Source organism: Tachyglossus aculeatus, chromosome X1 (assembly GCF_015852505.1).
Source record: "Tachyglossus aculeatus isolate mTacAcu1 chromosome X1, mTacAcu1.pri, whole genome shotgun sequence".
NCBI classification, from domain to species: Eukaryota; Metazoa; Chordata; class Mammalia; order Monotremata; family Tachyglossidae; genus Tachyglossus; species Tachyglossus aculeatus.
This window is the reverse complement of record NC_052101.1, coordinates 134570492-134589491: the sequence shown is the minus strand read 5'-3', so window position 1 is coordinate 134589491 and position 19000 is coordinate 134570492. Positions and strand designations below refer to the sequence as shown.

Below are 19000 nucleotides of genomic sequence, written 5' to 3'. Positions count from 1 at the left end.
ATCCCGTCTGGACTACTGCACTAGCCTTCTCTCTGATCTCCCATCCTCGTGTCTCTCTCCACTTCAATCCATACTTCATGCTGCTGCCCGGATTATCTTTGTCCAGAAACGCTCTGGGCATATTACTCCCCTCCTCAAAAACCTCCAATGGCTACCGATCAATCTGCGCATCAGGCAGAAACTCCTCACCCTGGGCTTCAAGGCTGTCCATCCCCTCGCCCCCTCCTACCTCACCTCCCTTCTCTCCTTCTCCAGCCCAGCCCGCACCCTCCGCTCCTCCACCGCTAATCTCCTCACCGTTAGGCCTCGTTCTCGCCTGTCCCGCCATCGACCCCCGGCCCACATCATCCCCCGGGCCTGGAATGCCCCCAGTCCCTCTGCCCATCCGCCAAGCTAGCTCTCTTCCTCCCTTCAAGGCCCTGCTGAGAGCTCACCTCCTCCAGGAGGCCTTCCCAGACTGAGCCCCTTCTTTCCTCTCCCCCTCGTCCCCCTCTCCATCCCCCCCGTCTTACCTCCTTCCCTTCCCCATAGCACCTGTATATATGTATATATGGTTGTACATATTTATTACTCTATTTATTTATTTATTTATTTATTTTACTTGTACATTTCTATCCTATTTATTTTATTTTGTTGGTATGTTTGGTTCTGTTCTCTGTCTCCCCCTTTTAGACTGTGAGCCCACTGTTGGGTAGGGACTGTCTCTATGTGTTGCCAATTTGTACTTCCCAAGCGCTTAGTACAGTGCTCTGCACATAGTAAGCGCTCAATAAATACGATTGATTGATTGATTGATTGATTGATATATACAGGTGCTGTGGGGAAGGGAAGGAGGTAAGATGGGGGGATGGAGAGGGGGACGAGGGGGAGAGGAAGGAAGGGGCTCAGTCTGGGAAGGCCTCCTGGAGGAGGTGAGCTCTCAGCAGGGCCTTGAAGGGAGGAAGAGAGCTAGCTTGGCCGATGGGCAGGGGGAGGGGAAGCAGAAAAGCAGTATTATCAGAGAAGCAGTGTGGCTCAGTGGAAAGAGCCCGGGCTTTGGGGTCAGAGGTCATGGGTTCAAATCCCAGCCCGGCCAATTGTCAGCTGGGTGACTTTGAGCAAGTCACTTCACTTCTCTGGGCCTTAGTTGCCTCATCTGGAAAATGGGGAGCCCCCTGTGGGACAACCTGATCACCTGATAACCTCCCCAGCGCTTAGAACAGTGCTTTGCACATAGTAAGCGCTTAATAAATGCCATTATTATTATTATTATTAATAATAATAATACGATTTAAATGAATGAATGAATGGGCAGCTTTGCGTGGACTTGGAGGGGCAATGGGGATGAAGACTGTGACCTTGAAACCTCCCAAGCGCTTAGAACAGTGCTTGGCACATAGTAAGCGCTCAACAAATAATAATAATAAGAATGATGGCATTTATTAAGTGCTTACTATGTGCAAAGCACTGTTCTAAGCGCTGGGGAGGTTACAAGGTGATCAGGTTGTCCCACGGGGGGTTCACAGTCTTAATCCCCATTTTACAGATGAGGTAACTGAGGCCCAGAGAAGTTAAGTGACTTGCCCAAAGTCACACAGCTGACAACTTCTGGAGCCGGGATTTGAACCCATGACCTCTGACTCCAAAGCCCGGGCTCTTTCCATTGAGCCATGCTGCTTCTCTAACAAATGCCATCATTATTATTATTATTATTATTATTATTACAAGGTAATCACAGATACCATGATTATCAGAGAAGCAGCGTGGCTCAGTGGAAAGAGCCCGGGCTTTGGGGTCAGAGGTCATGGGTTCAAATCCTGGCCCCACCAATTGTCAGCTGTAGGACTTTGGGCAAGTCACTTCACTTCTCTAAGCCTCAGTTGCCTCATCTGTAAAATGGGGAGCCCCCCGTGGGACAACCTGATCACCTGAGAATCTCCCCAGCGCTTAGAACAGTGCTTTGCACATAGTAAGCACTTAATAAATGCCATTATTATTGTCATTATTAATACGATTAAATGAATGAATGAATGAATGGGCAGCTTTGCGTGGACTCGGAGGGGCAATGGGGATGAAGACTGTGACCTTGTAACCTCTCCAGCGCTTAGAACAGTGCTTGGCACATAGTAAGCGCTCAACAAGGAAGCAGCGTGGCTCAGTGGAAAGAGCGCGGACTTTGGAGTCAGAGGTCGTCGGTTCAAATCCCGGCTCCGCCACTTGTCAGCTGTGTGACTTTGGGCAAGTCACTTCACTTCTCTGTGCCTCAGTTACCTCATCTGTAAAATGGGGATTAAGACTGTGAGCCCCACTTGGGACAGCCTGATCACCTTGTAACCTCCCCAGCACTTGGAACAGTGCTTTGCACATAGTAAGCACTTAATAAATGCTATTATTATTATCAAATGCCATCATTATTATTATTCTTACAAGGTGATCACAGACACCTGTATATATGTATGTACATATTTATTACTCTATTTTACTTGTACATATTTATTCTATTTATTTTATTTTGTTAATATGTTTTGTTTTGTTGTCTGTCTCCCCCTTCTAGACTGTGAGCCCGCTGTCGGGTAGGGACCGTCTCCAACTTGGACTTCCTAAGCGCTCAGTCCAGTGCTCTGCACCCAGTAAGTGCTCAATAAATACGACTGAATGAATGAAAGATACCATGATTCGTGGCTCAGTGGAAAGAGCCCGGGCTTTGGAGTCAGAGCTCATGGGTTCAAATCCCAGCCCTGCCAATTGTCAGCTGTGTGACTCTGGGCAAGTCACTTCACTTCTCTGTGCCTCAGTTGCCTCATCTGTAGAATGGGGATTAAGACTGTGAGCCCCCCGTGGGACAATCTGATCACCTTGTAATAATAATAATAATGATGATGATGGCATTTGTTGAGTGCTTACTATGTGCAGAGCACTGTTCTAGGCGCTGGGGGGGGGGATACAGGGTGATCGGGTTGCCCCACGTGGGGCTCACAGTCTTGATCCCCATTTTGCAGATGAGGTAGCTGAGGCTCAGAGAGGTTAGGTGACTTGCCCAAGGTCACACAGCAGTCATGTGGCGGAGTCGGGATTCGAACCCATGACCTCTGACTCCAAAGCCCGGGCTTTTTCCACAGATCCACGCTGCTTCTCACTTCCCCAGCGCTTAGAACTGTGCTTTGCACATAGTAAGCGCTTAATAAATGCCATTATTCTTAACAAATACCATCATTATTATTATTCTTACAAGGTGATCACAGGCACTTGTATATATGTATATATGTTTGTACATATTACTCCATTTTACTTGTACATATTTATTCTATTTACTTTATTTTGTTAATACGTTTCGTTGTCGGGCTCGCAGTCCAGAAGGGGGGAGACAGGTCTCCAACTGGGACTTCCCAAGCGCTCAGTCCAGTGCTCCGCACACAGTAAGCGCTCAATAAATACGATTGAATGAATGAACGAATGTTGGCTGTGAGCCCGCTGTTGCGTAGGGACCGTCTCTAGATGTTGCCAACTTGGACTTCCCAAGCGCTTAGTGCAGTGCCCCGCACACCGTAAGCGCTCAGTAAATTATTATTATTAAGGGTGATTAAACCCCTCCTGGCCTCTCCATTGGCTTGCCCCCACCCACCTCAGGATGAAAACATTTAATCACTTAATCGGAACAGCAGGTCCTTAATAGGTGCCAGGCAGTGAGGGGGAAGGAGTTTTAAGTCTCCAAAAAGGCTGGGCCACCCCCACCACTGACACGCCCCAGCCCCTCAAGACCCCCTGTCTCCTCTGTTTTGTTCCTGGCTCAAATCTGGGCTGCGGTGGCGTCCCTCCCATCCTTCGAAATGCCACCTCCTCCAAGAGGCCTTCGCTGATTCCACCCCCTCCCAGGAATCTAACTCTGTAGAGGCCTTCCCAGACTGAGCCCCCTCCTTCCTCTCCCCCTCCTCCCCATCTTACCTCCTTCCCTTCCCCACACCACCTGTATATATGTATATATGTTTGGACGTATTTATTACTCTATTTATTTGTACATATTTATTCTATTTATTTTATTTTGTTAATGTGTTTTGTTCTCTGTCTCCCCCTTCTGGACCGTGAGCCCGCTGTTGGGTAGGGACCGTCTCTAGATGTTGCCAACTTGGACTTCCCAAGCGCTTAGTACAGTGCTCTGCACACAGTAAGCGCTCAATAAATACGATTGAATGAATGAATACGACTGCCCCTTCCTCCCAGACTGAGCCCCTTCCTTCCTCTCCCCCTCATCCCCCTCTCCATCCCCCCCATCTTACCTCCTTCCTTTCAATCGTATTTATTGAGCGCTTACTGTGTGCAGAGCACTGTACTAAGCGCTTGGGAAGTACAAGTTGGCAACATATAGAGATAGTCCCTACCCAACAGTGGGCTCACAGTCTAGCCACCCCGCGGGGCTTCTCCCCGAGTGTCCCCTTGTCTGCCCCAGCCCCACTCGCCTAGGACAAATGTGGGGGTCCGTTCTGGCCCTGAGCACACGGGCCAGGACCACCAAGCGGCCTCCAACCCATCCCTCCGCTGCCCTCTTTTTTACGGTATTTATTAAGCACTCACTATGTGCCAATCAATCAATTGTATTTATTGAGCACTTATTGTGTGCAGAGCACTGTACTAAGCGCTTGGGAAGTACAAGTTGGCAACATAGAGAGACAGTCCCTACCCTTCCCCACAGCACCTGTATATATGTTTGTACATATTTATTACTCTATTTATTTATTTTACTTGTACATATCTATTCTATTTATTTTATTTTGTTAGTATGTTTGGTTTTGTTCTCTGTCTCCCCCTTTTAGACTGTGAGCCCACTGTTGGGTAAGGACTGTCTCTATATGTTGCCAACTTGTACTTCCCAAGCGCTTAGTACAGTGCTCTGCACACAGTAAGCGCTCAATAAATATGATTGATTGACTGATTGATTGACTGACGGACTGAATGATCCTCTTCCCCCCCTCCATCCCCCCGACTTACCTCCTTCCCCTCCCCATAGCACCTGTATGTATGTATATATGTTTGCATGTATTTATTACTCTATTTTATTGGTGCATATTTATTCTATTTATTTTATTAATATGTTTTGTTTTGTTCTCTGTCTCCCCCTTCTAGACTGTGAGCCCACTGTTGGGTAGGGACCGTCTCTAGATGTTGCCAACTTGGACTTCCCAAGCGCTTAGTCCAGTGTTCTGCACACAGTAAGCGCTCAATAAATACAATTGAATGAATGAATGAATGAGGTCCAACTTGGACTTCCCAAGCGCTTAGTCCAGTGTTCTGCACACAGTAAGCGCTCAATAAATACAATTGAATGAATGAATGAATGAGGTCCAACTTGGACTTCCCAAGCGCTTAGCACAGTGCTCTGCACACAGCAAGCGCTCAATAAATACAATTGAATGAATGAATGAGGTCCAACTTGGACTTCCCAAGCGCTTAGTCCAGTGCTCTGCACACAGTAAGCCCTCAATAAATAAGATTGAATGAATGAATGAATGAATGAGGTCCAACGTGGACTTCCCAAGCGCTTAGTCCAGTGCTCTGCACACAGTAAGCGCTCAATAAATACGATTGAATGAATGAATGAATGAGGTCCAACTTGGACTTCCCAAGCACTTAGTCCAGTGCTCTGCACACAGTAAGCGCTCAATAAATATGACTGAATGAATGAATGAGGTCCAACTTGGACTTCCCAAGCACTTAGTCCAGTGCTGTGCACACAGTAAGCGCTCAATAAATACGATTGAATGAATGAATGAATGAAGTCCAACTTGGACTTCCCAAGTGCTTAGTCCAGTGCTCTGCACACAGTAAGCGCTCAATAAGTACGATTGAATGAATGAATGAATGAATGAGGTCCAACTTGGACTTCCCAAGCGCTTAGTCTAGTGCTGTGCACACAGTGAGCGCTCAATAAATACGATTGAATGAATGAGGTCCAATCAATCAATCAATCGTATTTATTGAGCGCTCACTGTGTGCAGAGCACTGTACTAAGCTCTTGGGAAGTCCAAGTCGGCAACATCTAGAGACGGTCCCTACCCAACAGCGGGCTCACCGTCTAGAAGGGGGAGACAGAGAACAAAACAAAACATAAAGCGCTTAGTACAGTGCTAAGTGCTTAGTACAGTGCTCTGCACATAGTAAGCGCTCAATAAATATGATTGATGATGATATTAATAAAATAAATAGAATATGTATGTACAAATAAAATAGAGAGGGGAGACAGACAACAAAACAAATTAACCAAATAAAATCATTAGAATAAATACGTACATTTGCACGTTACATTATCATCATCAATCGTATTTATTGAGCGCTCACTGTGTGCAGAGCACTGGACTAAGCGCTTGGGAAGTCCAAGTCGGCAACACCTAGAGACGGTCCCTACCCAACAGTGGGCTCACCGGCTAGAAGGGGGAGGCAGAGAACAAAACGAAACACATCAATAAAATAAATAGAATAAGCATGTACAAATAAAATAGAGAGGGGAGACAGCCAACAAAGCAAAACAAATTAACCAAATAAAATCATTAGAATACATATGTACATTTGCACGTTAAATTTGTATAAATAAAAGAGAAGCAGCAGAAGCAGAATTTGTACATATTTGAAAATATGTACAAATTAGAGAAGCAGCGTGGCTCAGTGGGAAGAGCCCGGGCTTGGGAGCCAGAGGTCATGGGTTCGAATCCCGGCTCCACCACTTGTCAGCTGGGTGACCTTGGGCAAGTCACTTCACTTCTCTGAGCCTCAGTTCCCTCATCTGTAAAATGGGGATGAAGACTGTGAGCCCCGTGTGGGACAACCAGATCACCTTGTCTCCCCCCCAGCGCTTAGAACAGTGCTTTGCACATAGTAAGCGCTTACAAATGCCATTATTATTCATTCATTCATTCATTCAGTCGTATTTATTGAGCGCTTACTGTGTGCAGAGCACTGTACTAAGCGCTTGGGAAGTACAAATCTGCAACATATAGAGATGGTCCCTACCCAACAGTGGGTTCACAGTCTAGAAGGGGAAGACAGACAACAAAACAAAACATATTAACAAAATAAAATAAATAGAATAAACATGTACAAATAAAATAAGTAAATAAAGAGTAATATAAGATAAATAAATAAATAGAGTAATACACATGGTAAGAGCCCGCTGCGGGACAAGGCCTGCGTCCAACCCGATCTCCTTGGGAGCCACCCCGGCGTTCATTCATTCATTCAATCGTATTTATTGAGCGCTTACTCTGTGCAGAGCACTGTACTAAGCGCTTGGGAAGTACAAGTTGGCAACATATAGAGACAGTCCCTACCTACCAGTGGGCTCACAGGGAGACAGAGAACAAAACCAAACATACTAACAAAATAAAATAAATAGAATAGATATGTACAAGTACAATAAATAAATAGAGTAATAAATATGTACAAACATATATACATACATACAGGTGCTGTGGGGAAGGGAAGGAGGTAAGATGGGGGGATGGAGAGGGGGACGAGGGGGAGAGGAAGGAAGGGGCTCAGTCTGGGAAGGCCTCCTGGAGGAGGTGAGCTCTCAGCAGGGCCTTGAAGGGAGGGAGAGCAAGCTTGGCGGATGGGCAGAGGGATTGGGGGCATTCCAGGCCCGGGGGATGACGTGGGCCGGGGGTCGATGGCGGAACAGGCGAGAGCAAGGCCTAACGGTGAGGAGATTAGCGGTGGCGGAGGAGCGGAGGGTGCGGGCTGGGCTGGAGAAGGAGAGAAGGGAGGTGAGGTAGGAGGGGGCAAGGCGATGGACAGCCTTGAAGCCCAGGGTGAGGAGTTTCTGCCTGATGCGCAGATTGATTGGTAGCCACTGGAGATTTTTGAGGAGGGGAGTAATATGCCCAGAGCGTTTCAGGACAAAGATAATCCGGGCAGCAGCATGAAGTATGGGTTGAAGTGGAGAGAGACACGAGGATGGGAGATCAGAGAGAAGGCTGGTGCAGTAGTCCAGATGGGATAGGATGAGAGCTTGAATGAGAAGGGTAGCGGTATGGATGGAGAGGAAAGGGCGGATCTTGGCAATGTTGCGGAGCTGAGACCGGCAGGTTTTGGTGACGGCTTGGATGTGAGGGGTGAACGAGAGAGCGGAGTCGAGGATGACACCAAGGTTGCGGGCTTGTGAGACGGGAAGGATGGTAGTGCCGTCAACAGAGATGGGAAAGTCAGGGAGAGGGCAAGGTTTGGGAGGGAAGACAAGGAGCTCAGTCTTCGACATGTTGAGCTTTAGGTGGCGGGCACACATCCAGATGCAGATGTCCTGAAGGCAGGAGGAGATGTGAGCCTGGAGGGAGGGGGAGAGAGCAGGGGCAGAGATGTAGATCTGGGTGTCATCAGCGTAGAGATGATAGCTGAAGCCGTGGGAGCGAATGAGGTCACCAAGGGAGTGAGTGTAGATTGAGAACAGAAGGGGACAGAGAACTGAACCTTGGGGAACCCCCACAGTAAGAGGATGGGAGGGGGAGGAGGAGCCTGCAAAAGAGACTGAGAAAGAACGACCGGAGAGATAAGAGGAGAACCAGGAGAGGACGGAGTCTGTGAAGCCAAGGTCAGATAGCGTGTTGAGGAGAAGGGGGTGGTCCACAGTGTCAAAGGCAGCTGAGAGGTCGAGGAGGATTAGGACAGAGTATGAGCCGTTGGATTTGGCAAGTAGGAGGTCATTGGTGACCTTTGAGAGGGCAGTTTCCGTGGAATGTAGGGGACGGAAGCCAGACTGGAGGGGGTCGAGGAGAGAGTTATTGTTGAGGAATTCTAGGCAGCGCGTGTAGACAACTCGTTCAAGGAGTTTGGAAAAGAATGGTAGGAGGGATATGGGACGATAACTAGAAGGTGAGGTGGGGTCAAGAGAGGGTTTTTTTAGGATGGGAGAGACATGGGCATGTTTGAAGGCAGAGGGGAAGGAGCCAGTGGAGAGTGAGCGGTTGAAGATGGAAGTTAAGGAGGGGAGAAGGGACGGAGCGAGAGATTTCATGAGATGAGAGGGAATGGGGTCAGAAGCACAGGTGGCCGGAGTAGCACTTGAGAGGAGGGAGGAGAGCTCCTCTGAGGATACTGCTGGGAAGGATGGGAGAGTAGCGGAGAGTGTTGAGAGCCGGGGGGTTGGAGAAGGCGGGGGAGTGACTTTGGGGAGGTCTGACCTGATGGATTTAATTTTGTTAATGAAGTAGGAGGCCAGATTGTTGGGGGTGAGGGAAGGAGGAGGGGGAGGAACCGGGGGCCTGAGAAGGGAATTGAATGTACGGAAGAGCTGGCGGGGGTGATGGGCATGGGTGTCAATAAGGGAGGAGAAATAGTTTTGTCTGGCAGAAGAGAGGGCTGAGTTAAGGCAGGAAAGGAGAAACTTGAAGTGAACGAGGTTGGCATGGTGCTTAGACTTTCGCCAGCAGCGTTTGGCAGCTCGAGCATAAGAGCGAAGGAGGCGGACAGTGACAGTGATCCAGGGCTGTGGGTTAGTGGTATGAGAGCGGCGAAGGGAAAGGGGAGCGAGTGAGTCTAGCTGAGTAGAAAGGGTAGAGTTGAGAGCAGTAATCTGATCATCAAGACTGGGTAGAGAGGAGAGGGCGGCGAGGTGGGGTGTGAGGCGCTCTAAAAGATGGGTGGGGTCCAGAGAGCGGAGATCTCTGTGAGGGAGTAATACGGATTTACAGGGGAAAGGAGTGTGAGTGAGGAGGCAGGTGAGAAGATTATGATCAGAGAGAGGGATTACAGAGTTGGTGAGAGTGGACACAGTGCAGCGGTAGGAGATGATGAGGTCGAGGGTATGACCAAGTTGGTGAGTGGGTGAGGTGGGGTGGAGGAAGAGGTTGGCAGCGTCAAGGAGAGATAGAAGGCGGGCGGCAGAGGAGTCGTTAGGGATATCCATGTGGATATTGAAGTCTCCGAGGATCAGAGTGGGCATGGAGAAGGAGAGAAGGAATGTGAGGAAGGGGTCAAAGTCGTTAAAGAAGTTGGAAGTGGGGCCCGGAGGGCGGTAGATGACGGCTACAAGAATCTGGAGGGGGTGGGAGAGGCGAATAATGTGGGCTTCAAAGGAAGGGAAGGGAGAGGAGGGATAGTGCGAAAGCGACACTGGGGGGCGAGAAGGAAACGGACACCTCCTCCGTTTCCGGTGAGTCTGGGGGAGTGGGAGAAGAAGAGGCCTCCACTGGAGAGAGCAGCAGAAGAGACCGTGTCGTCCTTTTCTATTTAATTCTTTCTATTTAATTAATTTCTATTTAATTTAAATAGCTTTTCTATTTAATTCTCATTTTACAGATGGGGAAACAGGCATCGAAAGGTTAGTGAGCGCTCAATAAATAGGACGGACGGACTGACTGACTGCCTGGTCGCCCTCCCTCCATCACCCCGCCGTGAGGCCAGGCCCCGCCCACCAGGCCGCTCGACCGGAAGTGACGGAGGCGCGCGAGGCAGCGCCTCCTTCCGCCGGAAGTGAGGCAGGGAAGATGGCGGCCGGCAAGATGGCGGGCGGCGGCGGCGGCAGCCTGGAGAACGCCAATCCCCTGATCTATGAGCGGTCGGGGGAGCGGCCTGTCACCGCCGGGGAGGAGGACGAGCAGGTCCCCGACTACATCGACGACCGAGAGATCTTCGATATCCTTCCCCTCCCGCTTCCCCCTGCCTCCACTTCCTCCCTCCTCCCCAGAAGATTCATTCAATCCATTCAGTCAATTCAATCCATTCAATCAATCAATCAATCAAAAGAATAACTCCGGGCTTGAGAGCCAGAGGCCGTGGGGCAGCCGGGTGACTTTGGCCAAGTCACTTCCCTTCTCCGGGCCTCAGTTCCCTCATCTGTCAAATGGGGATTAATAATAATAACAATAATAATAATAATAATAATAGTGATATTGTTCCAGGTGTTAAACTCCATCTTCCAACTCCCTGTTCCTCTGGCTCCCCTACCTCTTCATGACCTGACCGCCTACTTGATTGAGAAAATTGAAAGTATCAGGCGTCATCTCCCCTGTTAATAATAATAATAATAATGGCATTTATTAAGCGCTTACTATTAATCATATTTATTGAGCGCTTACTATGTGCAGAGCACTGTACTAAGCGCTTGGGAAGTACAAATTGGCAACATATAGAGACGGTCCCTACCCAACAGTGGGCTCACAAGCGCTGTTCTAAGCGCTGGGGAGGTTGCAAGGTGATCAGGTTGGCCCACGGGGGGCTCGCAGTCTTCATCCCCATTTGACAGATGAGGTCACTGAGGCCCAGAGAATAATAATAATAGCATTTATTAAGCGCTTACTATGTGCGAAGCGCTGTTCTAAGCGCTGGGGAGGTTACAAGGTGATCAGGTTGGCCCACGGGGGGCTTGCAGTCTTCATCCCCATTTGACAGATGAGGGAACTGAGGCCCAGGGAATAATAATAATAATAATAGCATTTATTAAGCACTTACTATGTGCAAAGCACTGTTCTAAGTGCTGGGGAGGTTACAAGGTGATCAGGTTGGCCCACGGGGGGCTCGCAGTCTTCATCCCCGTTTGACAGATGAGGGAACTGAGGCCCAGAGAATAATAATAATAGCATTTATTAAGCGCTTACTATGTGTGAAGCGCTGTTCTAAGCACTGGGGAGGTTACAAGGTGATCAGGTTGGCCCACGGGGGGCTCACAGTCTTCATCCCCATTTGACAGATGAGGGAACTGAGGCCCAGAGAATAATAATAATAATAGCATTTATTAAGCACTTACTATGTGCAAAGTGCTGTTCTAAGCGCTGGGGAGGTTACAAGGTGATCAGGTTGGCCCACGGGGGGCTCACAGTCTTCATCCCCATTTGACAGATGAGGTCACTGAGGCCCAGAGAATAATAATAATAGCATTTATTAAGTGCTTACTATGTGCGAAGCTCTGTTCTAAGCGCTGGGGAGGTTACAAGGTGATCAGGTTGGCCCACGGGGGGCTCACAGTCTTCATCCCCATTTGACAGATGAGGGAACTGAGGCCCAGGGAATAATAATAATAATAATAGCATTTATTAAGCACTTACTATGTGCAAAGCACTGTTCTAAGCGCTGGGGAGGTTACAAGGTGATCAGGTTGGCCCACGGGGGGCTCGCAGTCTTAATCCCCATTTGACAGATGAGGTCACTGAGGCCCAGAGAAGTGAAGTGACTTGCCCAAAGTCACACAGCTGACAATTGGCGGAGCCGGGATTGGAACCCATGACCTCTGACTCCAAAGCCCGTGTTCTTTCCACTAAGCCACGCTGCTTCTCCCTCCTCCTGCCCCTTCTTAAACTCTCCCATCTTGGCTTCTTCCCCACAGCTTTCAAGTAGGCTCCTGTCTCCCCTCTCCTAAAAATACCCTCCCTTGATCCCACGGCTCCCTCCAGTTATTACCCCATCTCCCTCTTATCATTTCTCTCCAAACTCCTTGAGCGTGTTGTCTACACCCACTTTCTCTGTGCTTAACTGTAAGCTTGCTGTGTGCAAAGCACTGTTCTAAGCGCTGGGGAGCTTAGCTGTGTGACTTTGGGCAAGCATGGCTATAATAATAATAATAATGGTATTTGTTAAGCGCTTACTCCATGCAAAGCACTGTTCTAAGCGCTGGGGAGCTTAGCTGTGTGACTTGGGGCAAGCATGGCTATAATAATAATAATGGTATTTGTTAAGCGCTTACTATGTGCCAAGCACTGTTCTAAGCGCTGGGGAGCTTAGCTGTGTGATTTTGGGCAAGCATGGCTATAATAATAATAATAATAATGGTATTTGTTAAGCACTTACTATGTTCAAAGCACTGTTCTAAGCGCTGGGGAGCTTAGCTGTGTGACTTTGGGCAAGCATGGCTAGAATAATAATAATGGTATTTGTTAAGCGCTTACTATGTGCAAAGCACTGTTCTAAGCGCTGGGGGAGGATACAAGGTGATCATGTTGTCCCACGTGGGGCTCACAATCTTAATCCCCATTTTACAGATGAGGGAACTGAGGCCCAGAGAAGTGAAGTGACTTGCCCAAAGTCACACAGCTGGCAACTGGCGGAGCCGGGATTTGAACCCATGACCTCCGATTCCAAAGCCCGGGCTCTTTCTGCTGAGCCACGCGAGAGGCAGCATGGCTCAATGGAAAAGAGCCCGGGCTTTGGAGTCAGAGGTCATGGGTTCAAATTCCCACTCCACCAATTGTCATTCATTCATTCAATCGTATTTATTGAGCGCTTACTGTGTGCAGAGCACTGTACTAAACGCTTGGGAAGTACAAGTTGGCAACATAGAGAGACGGTCCCTACCCAACAGTGGGCTCACAGTCTGTGTGACCTTGGGCAAGTCACTTCACTTCTCTGGGCCTCAGTTACCTCATCTGTGAAATGGGGATTAAGACTGTGAGCCCCCCATGGGACAACCTGATCACTTTGTAAGCTCCCCAGTGCTTAGAACAGTGCTTTGCACATAGTAAGCGCTTAATAAATGCCATTATTATTATTCTCTGGGCCTCAGTTCCCTCATCCGTAAAATGGGGATGAAGACTGTGAGCCCCCTGTGGGACAACCTGATTACCTTGTATCCCCCCAGCGCTTAGAACAGTGCTTTGCACATAGTAAACGCTTAATAAATGCCATTATTATTATAATAATAAGGTGATCAGATTGTCCCGGGGGGGCTCACAGTTTTAATCCCCATTTTACAGATAAGGTAACTGAGGCACAGAGAAGTGAAGTGACTTGCCCAAAATCACACAAGTGACAGGTGGCGGAGCTGGGATTTAAATCCATGACCTCTGACTCCAAAGCCCAGGCTCTTTCCACTGAGCCACGCTGCTTCTCGCTGATTAAGACCGTGAGCCCCACGTGGGACAGCCTGATCACCTTGTATCCTCCCCAGCGCTTAGAACAGTGCTTTGCACATAGTAAGCGCTTAACAAATGCCATCATTATTATTATTATTATTATTATTATTATTATTATTCTCTGTCTCTCCCCCAGCCCCAGACACCCCCTTGGCCCGGGCCGGAAAGAGACCCCGGCAGGAAGAGGCTTCCGCACAGGGCAGGGAGGAACTCTCTTGGGGGCATCCCCATTCCCCCACCGTGATTGCCTCGGATCCACTCATTTTCCTTGACTTCGTACATCTGATCCGTTCCATTAATGATCCAGAGCATCCACTGACCTTGGAGGAATTGAACGTTGTCGAGCAAGTTAGAGTTAAAGTAATTTGCATTGATTGTTCCACTTAATCCACGGGGGGAAAAATTCCCCAGGGGAGGTCAGCATCCCACAGGGTAGGAATCAATCAATCGTATTTATTGAGCGCTTACTGTGTGCAGAGCACTGTACTAAACACTTGGGAAGTACAAGTTGGCAACATAGAGAGACAGTCCCTACCCAACAGTGGGCTCACGGTCTAGGAGACAGGACCATAAGCAACGTTATGGCTAACTAATGAGCCATCCAGCCCAACGTTCGGGAAAGTTTGTGAGCCTCCTCGAAGAAACCCTGTGACGGTGCCCCCCGGTCGTACTCTCTCCCGGCTGGAGGGACGTTTAGGGATGATTGGGAGTTTTAGCTCCCGGATTCTTCCCTAAGGGCCGTGTCTCCTCTCTTCCTCCACCGCCCCCTCTTCTCGGTTTGACCAGCACCCCCGCGCGCGGAGCCGTACAGAGACCTAGGAAAGGTGTAATGGAGTCAGGCGCAGTCCCTGCCCTACAGTCTGACAGATGATACGTGTGGATGATGTGAATTATCCCTCTTAGCCATGCCGTTGACCTGGCTCTGGACGTCGTGGAGGGGAGAACGGTTACGCAGCGGGAGGCTGCTTTGGGCAGCGGCCGCAGGGGCGGAAAGGCAGCCCTCGCCCGTTCCCGGAGGATGCCCGCGGGCCGTTACCTTAGGTGGGCCCCGGCCGGCCGCCCGTGGTTTCAGTTTGTCCCGGTAGGGAGTTCTGGCACTTGCTCTTTTCCAACAGGTCAACGACCAGGAGAGCACCGTGAAGGTGGAGTTTACGCCTACGATTCCACACTGCAGCATGGCAACCTTAATCGGCCTGTCCATCAAAGTGAAGCTGATCCGTTCGTTGCCGGAAAGGTTTAAGGTGAGTGAGTGGTGAGCCCAGGAAGGAGGAGAGGATCAGGACAACGCAGAGGCCAAAAGGGATTTGGGGCTGTGACCCTGTTTAGAAAGGTGCCACCAGCTGCTTCCCCTCCATTTCCGGGGGGTATAATCAAGCAGTGGTATTTATTGAGGGCTTACTTTGTGCAGTACTCTTTACTAGGTATTTGGTAGAAACGATCCCCACTGTCAAGGAGCTTACCGTCGAGTGGGGGAGACGGACAGTACGATCGGTTACAGCTAAGCGAAGCCACCGAGTAGGAGGATAGGAATATCGTAATTACAGTTGATTGATAAAGCGCCGTGGGGATCGGAGGGAGGGATAAATGCCCAGGAAAATAGGGTGGGGGGGACGGTGAGAGGTTAGGGAAGGCTTCTTGGAGAAGATGTGACTTTAGGAGGGCTTTGAAGATGGGGAGAAGGGTGATCTGTTGGATATGAAAGGGGAGGGAGGACGTGAGTGAGGGGTTGGCTCCGGGGGAGACGAGAGGGAGAGAGAGCGGGGGACAGAGAGTAGATGGGTGGTAGAGGAGCCAAGTGTGTAGACTGGGTTGGAGTGGGGAGAGAGCACCGATTGAGGGCCAGGAATCCTACGGGCGGGTGTTTCCGCTCGATGCAGAGTTGGCCGGGCCCCCGTTGGAGGCACTGGAGGGGTGGGGAGATGGGAACGCGCACAGAATGGTTTGGGAGAGAAGCGACGCGGGCAGCAGAGGATGAAAGATGAGCCCCAGGAGGACTCCACGGGAGAGGTTGAGCGTCCTCGCTTAAACACTCTTTGACAAGGTTACTTAGAAACTTGGTGACGGTGACCCTTTTTCTTCCAGATGGACGTTCACATAACTCCCGGTACCCATACGTCAGAGCACGCAGGTGAGCCAGCCCCAGCCCCTCGTTCTCTCTCCCGCACTCCTGTCCTCGGGAGACCCACTTTGAATAGGGGTGCTTTCCTTGGCTGCCAAACTGGTGGTGGAGGGCGGAGCGTGATGTCTTAATCAGTTCCATCACTGGTTTTTGGTTTTTTTTGCCTCCGGGTAAACTAAAATGACACGAACTCAATCAGTTAATGGTATTTATCGAGTCCTTACTATGTGCAGAACTCTCTACTAAACGCTTGGGAGAGTACAGTACAACAGAGTTGGCCCTCCGCCGCCTGTCATTTCCTGGTTTCTGGGCCGACCCTGGAATTAGGCTTTAGAAGTAAGGCAGTGACGCAGTCCCCAACCTCTTTTCGGCCTGGGACTGCTTTTGGAAATTAGGAATAATAATGATGATGATGATAAGAATTGTGGGATTCGTTAAGCACTTTGTGCTGAGCGCCAGGGTGGAAGCAGCGTGGCTCAGTGGAAAGAGCCCGGGCTTTGGAGTCAGAGGTCAGGGGTTCAAATCCCGGCTCCGCCAACTGTCAGCTGTGTGACTTTGGGCAAGTCACTTCGCTTCTCTGGGCCCCGGTGACCTCATCTGTCAAATGGGGATTAAGACTGTGAGCCCCCCGTGGGACAACCTGATCACCTTGTAACCTCCCCAGCGCTTAGAACAGTGCTCTGCACATAGTAAGCGCTTAATGTTATTACTATTACTATTATTAGATACAAGGTAATCAGGTCGAACACAGCCCCTGTCCCACTTGGGCGAGGGAGAGCAGAGATCGAATCCCCATTTTCCAGGTGAGGAAACCGAGGCCCAGAGAAGTGAAGCGACTTGCCCAAGGTTACTCATCGGGCAAGCGGCAGAACCAGAAAGAGATCTACCTCTCTCTTCCCATGCCCCGCCTCCCCCTTCTCCATGGACTGTTCATTCATTAATAGTAGTAGTGATAGTAGGGGCAATTATTAAGTGCTTATTGCGTGCAGAGCACCAAACTAAGTGCTGGGAAAGAGGAGACCCGGGTGGGAATTGGAGCCGGACCCTCTCCCTCGAGGGGCTCCCGATCTGAATTGAGTAGTATTTCCTGAGGGCCCGCCATGGGCAGGACGCACAGTAAGCGCAGCTCGATAAGTACGATGGAAGGCATTGCCCTGGACGCTCGGGAACGGACGACGGAAGCAGTAGGGGACGGCCCCCGCCCTCGAGGAGCTTGCAGTCCAGCGGGAGACCCAGGCAGACGCGGATTGTTTACGTACGGCGGGGGCAGGAGGAGAAACGTAGCCGGCGCTAATAAAATGAATCCACCGGGCGCCTGGGCAGGCAGGAACAGGTGGCTTTGGTGACTGTTCACCAGTCCGCCGGGAGCCCCGGGCCTTCGGTGGGAATGTGCCGGGTGGGAGGGCCCTGACCCACCCCGCTCTCTCCGAGCAGTGAACAAACAGCTGGCCGACAAGGAGCGCGTGGCGGCAGCGTTGGAGAACTCCCATCTGCTGGAGGTGGTGAACCAGTGCCTTTCCACCCGGGCCTAGCCCCGCGGCTCAGACGGACCCCGGCTCATCTCGTGGACCGAGGCGGCGGCCCCCCGGGGCATCCCGCCTTCCAGCGATCGGTGCCGACCAAGAGATCTTTCCAATAAACTCGGGGCTTATGCTCCATTTGAGCGGTTCGCTCGGGAACTCTTTCGTTCATTCATTCGATCGTATTTGTCGAGCGCTTACTGCGTGCGGAGCACTGGACTGAGCGCTTGGGAAGTACAAGTCGGCGACATACAGAGACAACGGGCTCACAGTCTTCCATTCATTCACTCGGCCGTATCTATGGAGCGCCTGCTGTTGTGCTTGGGCGGCCCGTTGCCGTCTCTTCGAGCGGGCGCCCCCGGGGAAAAGTTGCACCGGCTCTTCGGCCTTCCCGGATGCGGAGAATCATTCGGTCATCATCATCATGAATCGTATTTATTGAGCGCTTACTATGTGCAGAGCACTGTGCTAAGCGCTTGGGAAGTACAAATTGGCAACATATAGAGACAGTCCCTACCCAACAAATGATGGCACCCGTTGAACACCCTCCTGTGTGCACGGCACTGTGCTAAGTGCTCGGGAGGGGACAGTAGAATTGGAAGGCCCGATTCCCTGCCCTGAAAGGGAGCGGGGGGTAATAATAATAATAATAATGGCATTTATTATTCTAGACTGTGAGCCCACTGTTGGGTAGGGACTGTCTATGTTGCCAAATTGTACTTCCCAAGCACACAGCGCTCAATAAATACGATTGATTAGGCGCTTACTATGCAAAGCACTGTTCTAAACGCTGAAACGGGGACCTAAACAGTCAAACCTACTGTAGGTGAAATTAGAAGAATAAATCCCAGTACTCGGTAAGCGCTTGCAATGTGCAAAGCACTGTTCTAAACGCCGAAACGGGGACCTAAACGGTCAAACCTACTGTAGGTAAAATTAGAAGAATAAATCCCAGTACTCGGTAAGCGCTTACAATGTGCAAAGCACTGTTCTGAGCGCCGAAACGGAGACCTAAATGGTCAAACCTACTGTAGGTAAAATTAGAAGAATAAATCACAGTACTCGTTAAGCACCTACTAGAGAAGTGGAAAGAGCCCGGGCTTTGGAGTCAGAGGTCGTGGGTTCGAATCCCAGCTCTGCCAATTGTCAGCTGTGTGACTTTGGGCAAGTCACTTACCTTCTCTGGGCCTCAGTTTCCTCATCTGTAAAACGGGGATTAAGACTGTGAGCCCCCTGTGGGACAACTTTATCACCTTGTAACCTCCCCAGCGCTTAGAACAGTGCTTTGCACATAGTAAGCGCTTAATAAATGCCATTATTATTATTATTACTATGTGCCAAGCATGGCTCTGAGCACGGATGGGTTGGACACAATCCCCGTCCTGCATAGGGCTCACGGTTTCCAAGCGGGAGGAGGGGGATTTGAACCCCATTTTACGGATGGGGTAATTGAGGCCCGGAGGAGTGAAGTGACTTGCCCAAGGCCACCAGCAGGCACGTGGCAGAGTCCGAGTGCCAGGCCCGGCCTCTTTCCCCTATAACGCCACACTGCCCCTCTA

The 19000-nt window shown here is 50.1% G+C and overlaps 1 protein-coding gene across 1 annotated transcript; it reads left to right on the top strand.

Annotated features, from left to right (window-relative positions):
• The first annotated feature begins 10446 nt into the window (after positions 1-10446).
• Positions 10447-17590, top strand: CIAO2B (cytosolic iron-sulfur assembly component 2B). The gene is made up of 5 exons (XM_038739827.1): positions 10447-10593; positions 14083-14162; positions 14918-15043; positions 15885-15930; positions 17356-17590. The coding sequence occupies exons 1-5, from the start codon at positions 10461-10463 to the stop codon at positions 17451-17453; spliced, it is 483 nt and encodes a 160-aa protein (XP_038595755.1). The 5' UTR covers positions 10447-10460; the 3' UTR covers positions 17454-17590.
• Positions 17591-19000: the final 1410 nt, after the last annotated feature.